The sequence below is a fragment of the Dendronephthya gigantea genome, unplaced genomic scaffold (genome assembly GCF_004324835.1).
Source record: "Dendronephthya gigantea isolate DGI-Jeju-01 unplaced genomic scaffold, DenGig_1.0 000005F, whole genome shotgun sequence".
Lineage (NCBI taxonomy): Eukaryota > Metazoa > Cnidaria > Anthozoa > Malacalcyonacea > Nephtheidae > Dendronephthya > Dendronephthya gigantea.
The window spans coordinates 74,809-81,821 of NW_021163015.1; the positions used below are offsets into that span (position 1 = coordinate 74,809).

Consider the following 7,013-nt stretch of genomic DNA (forward strand, 5'->3'; position numbering starts at 1 on the left):
ATTCATTGTAATGAGCAAGCGCATGTGTGCAGTAATAATTTCTGGCTTCATGTCTTTCGGGAAAAGAAAAAAAAGACAAAATCACGCACGAGTAGCAGGAGATGGCTGCAACATTTTTGTCTTCTGAAAGCTGTAGCGTCCGCTGTGCATTACTGCAGTACACATGACGTGCGGAAAATTTTATTCGGTTGCTTTCATATATCAACGACTAGACGTTGAATATTTTATCATTTTTATTGCGATGTCATACTCGTTGTTAAATAATGCACTTATCGACTAATGCACTTTTGACATTAAGCCCGCCGCAAACAAGAGCTATCAGCTGTGCTAACGATTTCGCGAGGCAGTTAGCTCAGCCCGAAAACCATGAGCTAACAGCCACACGTGGTCTTTAGCTTAGCTAATAGCTCTCGTGTGCGGCGGGTTTAAACCGTACCTGTTGTAACGTACATAAAAATATCTAAAGCAAAAATATGAAACAAACCATTCTGATCTTAAATCCTCCTTCTCAACCGCATTTCTCTGTAGTCCACATAATAGTCTCACTACACCACGTACTCCTACACTTTTAATAAAATAAAAACGAAGCTAATATATTATTTCTTTCTTGCGATAAAGTAATCATAACTCATAAATACTTAATTGAGTAATTAATCTTATAGCTGTTGGTAAAATATAGATGATAAAAATAGTTTAGTTTGTAAAAAGCGAAGCGGAAAGTTATTTTGATTAGGTTGAAACGGACAAAAAGCGTTCCTTTCCGCGAGGGATTTGCCAGTGGCTGTTATTGCGAGTCCTGCCTATGACGTTTCTCAAAATTAGGCACGCGGGTATATTTTATTACTTCATGACAGCGAGAACAAGTTCCGTTTGTGGAACTTCTGTTAACGATTTCGGCTGGGGGTTTGGGGGCTACGCTTGTTGGTGGTAACGAACGGGATTGTTCATTATAGACCTTTGAAAAACCATATCGTTGTAAGGAGACTGGTTGTGAAAAAAATCACAATAATCGCCTTTTAGACAAGACCCTTTCCTTTGAAGAAAGGGACACGGGATATATTGTTTCTGATCATTAGGTTTGGGCTTTGTATTCAGAAAGTCACAGTGGTCTCCTTTAATGCACCAGCCTTGTCGTAAAAGAAAGGGGCACGGAATTGAGCTTTTATTAGAATTAGCGAAGCGATTAGTATTAACATAATTGGTCGAACGGTTTAGTTGTGCTTTCAACTTCAAATTCTCGTTTTTTAGTAAATAATTCTCATGTTTTTAATCAATGACAACATTGTTACTAAATTTTGATGTTTGTTGATTTGAAAGGGGGGCATCAGTCTTCGGTTTACTAATATTTTTGTCCGGGTCGGTTCTCTGACCTTTCGATGGAATTTTATTATTAGGGCGAGGTGGGCTCAGATTGCTTTCATTAAGAATAACAGTTTGTTCACAGTCCTGCGATGGTAATTCTTCTGTGATGATAATTATGTTTGCTGATGCGATGTCGTTGTTTATATCATCGTGGGGCTCGTTAGGTATTTGTTTATCAGGAGACACTAATTTTGACTTAAGAAGTATATTCTCTTCGTTAAGATGTGTAATGGTTTCGTCTTGACGACGAACCACCCCTTCCAATTCTATAACTTTTGATCGAAGTGAGTTTAAATCCAACTCGTACCGGTGGTCACTTTCTGATAGTGCTGCAAACAAACGCGACTCTAGCATTGTCATATCCAGTTTATGAACTATGCACATCATCAAATAACTTTCGAAGTTAGAAAGCGCCGTTTTAAACCCCTCTTAGTTTAATTAGACAGAGTAAAACGTCGTCCTGAATGGATAATCGGTACTTCTATGCATTAGCTTTTTTGGTAATTATGATGTTAATAAATAGAGAGGTTAAGATACCCCGGTTCCGGTGTACGGGTACGGATAGCCTTATTTTGTTCAATGAACTTCCATCAGTGTTTCTCTCTTTTACGGGTATCTTAACCTCTCTATTATCATAATAAATCTGATAAAACATTAATGAACTCAAGCATGCAAGTAAAGTTTTTGACAACACGTACGTTAACCGGAAGTAAAGTTTTTGTTTTTCACCAATCACAATCCTTGACCCAGTCTTTTGACATTGCTCATGCCGTTCGTGTTGTTTAAAACTTCACGTAAGCTCGACAAACGTTTATTTATTAGGCAAACGCTTTACACTGGTCGTAATCCGTCAGGACCAGTCTCTTAAAATGCCCAGCGATGTCACAAAAACGGCCTACATTCATGGATTACACCGCTTTCCTAATTCTTATATGGAATCGTAGGCTTGTATCAAAATAGCTGTCATTTTAAGAGCGGGCTAAATATCAAATCACTCAGTGCATGATAGTATAAAATGCGTCAATACGAAAATTCTGCATAGTGAAAACATTGAATTGTTCAACAAAATGCAGCTATAATATTAGCATAATAAAAAGCTCAAAAACTACCTATAATATTTATTGTTTTACAAGGAATCCTCGCGGGAGTAAATCGTCTCGCTATGGTCTATAATCATAATATTCATCAATTGATGTTTTGAAATACGTTACTGAGGGCCTGTTTACATGTGTCCGGCTAGCGAAGCGCAAGATGATGATAATTATTAAGGTATTGGAATAAGTCTATATTAAACCGAACAAGTGCAAGCTATTGTCAAGATGATTATACTTATTTCAATACCTCAAAATCATCACTCGCTTCTTTCAATCCCGGTTAAACGAGCTTATGTAAGCAGCCCCTTAGATTTTGTAGATGCCTGCATGGTAACATTTTTGACTGTGAGAAGAAAGACCTCCGACTTGTTTTTCAACCGTATCTTTTGATGGTTCATGTACTACAAAACTGTATTTTAGTCAAAAGTTTCAAACCTATTCATTTGGTTAAGGTTTTATGATCCCGGACACTCGAGATTAAAGCAGGCGTGAAATGACTTTGAGGTATTGAAATAAGTAAATAACATGATCTCTGGCAGTCACTTAAACTTCCCGAAATTAGGATGTTATTGCTTTTATAAGCTCTACTTACTCAAAGTTAACACAAGTAAACCGGTCTGAATTTTTGCATCCTTACTCCTTACTAACTATCACTGACCCATAGGTCTGCTATTATACTGTTATTATATCAATTAAGTATTTTTTTGCGACTAGAATGATAGTAAACAATCACAAATTGATTTGCATGCATTATTCTGTTTACAATTAGAAAAATCAACACCCTGCTAAAGCTCGTCCTTTTCTTAGAACTGGTTTGGACGAATTTTCATCTCTGTCTTTTTCATAGAAAAAGAGTGCCAGTTGGTCCATCTTATTCCGCTGGCACCAGTCTGACCTGCACCCAGGTACAGGCCATTGAGGTTAGACTGATGACAATGTTTGTACCACCAAGCTCCTTTGAATCTCGTAGCACAATTATTACCGTCAGCATCATTGTCACTATCCTTGGTAGTGAACTGCATTTGATTGTGATAATCAAGAGAATCACCTACGTTACCTTTTAAGAAATACAATAAAACTCCTCAATGGAAAAAAGTTTAAAGCAAGAGGAAATATTATTTTTTAAAGAAAATTAATGCAAAGTAAGGTAGTAGCGGTGAAGTCATTGCCGTTAAATCGCATCGACGTAGGTTCGATTCAACGAAGCAAACAAAAATTGCCTGCCTTTCCTGCAATTTTACCAGTTTGGTTTACTCGATCTTTAAACGGCTAATCTACACGGTATCGCTTGAATTGCGTTCATTCACCGTATGAAAACCTGCTGCATTTGTCAAGCTAGGGAACTCTAAATCATCTTGAAGGTCTGTAATTTTATCAACCGCTCGGTCAATTTTCTGACCATGCTGTTTTTAGTTGTCAAGCATTTTGTGAAATTGCTAGAAATATTCATATGAAATAGAGAATCTTTTAAGCCCTTCTTAGTTATCCTACGTTTCATGAACAAATATTAAGTTAAACTTTAGCAAATCGTAATGACAAAATGTGTAATAATCTTGCATTGTGCCCCAAAAGTACCACAGAGAGAGAATGGAAAATAATTTATTTTTATGAATCGCTTGATTACCTCCTCGTTTTTTGCTCACGAAAATAATCACACGAATTATTATGAATAATTAAAATGCATAAAAATTAATATGGTGAATGCAAAAACTAGTGGTGGTGTTATTAGCTGTGAAAACCAGCGTACAACCATGAAATATGATGTTTAAATCTTCCTATGCGTTATATAAACTGCGTGATATATAGTTCTTAAATGACTTGATATAAACAAATATTTTTGTTGAAATTAGCGTGATTCGTGTAATCACTGCATACCGGCTATTATGTACCATTAAATAAAAATTTCAAAATCTATCCCAGGGTTTGATTTACCTGAATAACTGCCAATATTCAATCTGTATTTGTCTGATTCATCAGCCACACTAAACGTTCCATATTTAGCGTAACGTTCAGCGCCATTGAAATCCATCAAATCAACTCTTAAAACATTTTGACCAGATTTCCACAAACGATGTATTTTATCAAGGCCCAACCAGAACTCACCGTTAAGATCACCAAAGCCTGCTTTATAGTCTGACCATCCAAGGTAGAAATCGTGACTTCCATCTTGTCTTCTTTGAAACACGGTCCAGCCTCCACCGTCTGTGCTCATATTACATCTGACTTGGAACGATCCCAGACCGTCAGGATTGATGGTGTAAACACCATCTTTTCTCACTCCTAAGCCGTACAGATGGGCGCAGCTTCTAGCTAAAGAATTGTAGAATATCAAAGAATAAGATCGATATGCGATATCCCCCTAGAAACTGACGTTGTTGGCAATTAAAACTATTTGACTGTTCCAGTCTTTAGAGAGAGTTAAATTTGCATGTATATGAATAGAAAATTGAAAATTCTCAGGCACAGTGAGCAACACAGTATACTTCAGCATAATTATTTTATAAACGTAACAATCGGTTTACGAAGGAATCAGTAGAAAATCGTAAGACAGTTGGAATAAAAAGAACCGTCTAAGTTGTTATATAATTATTTTTATTGCAGAAAAAACACGCCAAATCTTCAAAAGAATCCAACCCTATGCATTTATACATTCAATCGTTGATTTCATAAGTATCATTTGAAAAACTAATGATTTTAAGTTTTACGTGCGTGTACGAATGCATGTAGAAAGAACGCGACAGCGGAAAGCAGCGCTTATTTGACGCTATGACGTCGTTCGTTAGACATGACGGTTCCACACATGCATTGGCTGTTAGGGATTAAAAGGCTGTGAATTAGTTTTAAATAAATAATAACGTATGATAATGCGTGCGTAAGAGACTAAGGGGGAGGAAGTGAGAGAAAGTTTTACTGCAATTGTCCTTCCATTTAAAATACCTGAAGTTTCATTTTTGCTCTTCTCGTCCTCGTTTCTTTCCTAAAAGAGAATGATTTTAGGGTCTGTTCGCACAATCCAATTATTTTGTATCCAATTAAACCCCTGACGTATGCAATATAGTGGGTAATTGATAAAGCAGAACTGCGTTAGCTTCAGTGCTTTGCTGCCCATATACAAGACAATTAACAGACTGTAAAACATCCATCAGAAGGGAATATGATCCAACAAAATTCGATTGGTGTGAAGAGACCTTTGGAAATTATTGCATGAAGTACGCTGGAGTACGTATGACGAGTAAAACATGAAAGTTTATATAGACGTTCGTCGTCTGGATGAGTTTTTTGTTGTTGCCTAAGTTAAAGGTTTAATTTACGACTTATCCGCTATATATTTTCTCTCCACACAAACTCTTAATAAACAGTAACTTTGCAAATACATACCGCTTTATTATCGTTCATTAGTATCCATTCCCCTTCTTCCGTTGTTTCAAAGTGATTTCCCTTTCCAGTGATGTTGGTCAGTTGGCAGTTCACAACATTGATCTTGTCTCTGTAGTTGAATCCAACACATTTCGGTTTCTTTTGGCAGAGTTCGTAACATTCTATCGGGAGAATTCCGTAGTTGACGGTATGACTTGATATGATTTCTTCTGGACGTAAAGACGGACCTCCTAAAAGTAGCAAAAATGGTAAGAGAAAGGAAATATTCAAAGGAAAAAGTTCATCAACACTAGGAACCCGATTCGTTTTAACTAGGAAAAAGCAACCGAGATATTACCGTTTCTAATAGTAGTAAAAATCTCGGAAGAACATTTCTGTGAAGAGATACGTGAAATTTTGATTATCAGTAAGATCAAGGTTATTTCTTTAAACATGATTTCACGAGGTCGTCAACTGTGCTTACTTCGACAAGCAGTCGCTTAAATGACGCTTACATGCAATCAACAAAGCAGGTTATACGTCAGCAGGTGTGGGCGTAATTATGCTAAGTTATGAATATATTTATACTCTATTCATTGCAATGAGCAAGCGCATGTGTGCAGTAATAATTTCTGGTTTGATGTCTTGCGCGGAAAAGAAAAAAAAAGACAAAATCACGCACGAGTAGCAGGAGAAGGCCGCAACATTTTTGTCTTCTGAAAGCCGTAGCGTCCGCTGTGCATTACTGCTGTACACATGACGTGCGGAAAATTTTATTCTGTTACTTTTATATATCAACGACTAGACGTTGAATATTAATTTTTATTATTTTTATTGCGATGTCATACTCGTTGTTGAATAATGCACTTATCGACTAATGCACTTTTGACATTAAGCCCGCCGCAAACAATAGCTATCAACTGTGCTAACGATTTCGCGTAGCACAGTTAGCAGTTAGCTCTGCCTGAAATCCATGAGTTAACAGCTACACGAGGTCTTTAGCTCAGCTAATAGCTCTCGTGTGCGGCGGGTTTAAACCATACGGTCCATACCTGTTGTAACGTACATAAAAATATCTGAAGCAAAAATATGGGACAAACCATTTTGATCTTAAATCCTCCTTCTCAACCGCCTTTCTTTGTAGTCCACATAATAGTCTCACTACACCACGTACTCCCACACTCAATGATATAAAAAACG

The 7,013-nt window shown here is 36.9% G+C and overlaps 1 protein-coding gene across 1 annotated transcript; it reads right to left on the reverse strand.

The window, feature by feature from the left end:
* Positions 1-2,736: 2,736 nt before the first annotated feature.
* LOC114516318 (ficolin-2-like) lies at positions 2,737-6,300 on the reverse strand. The gene is made up of 5 exons (XM_028535757.1): positions 6,172-6,300; positions 5,835-6,064; positions 5,394-5,433; positions 4,389-4,766; positions 2,737-3,513 (listed from the first exon to the last, which is right to left on the reverse strand). The coding sequence occupies exons 1-5, from the start codon at positions 6,266-6,268 to the stop codon at positions 3,260-3,262; spliced, it is 999 nt and encodes a 332-aa protein (XP_028391558.1). The 5' UTR covers positions 6,269-6,300; the 3' UTR covers positions 2,737-3,259.
* Between the last annotated feature and the right edge of the window lie 713 nt (positions 6,301-7,013).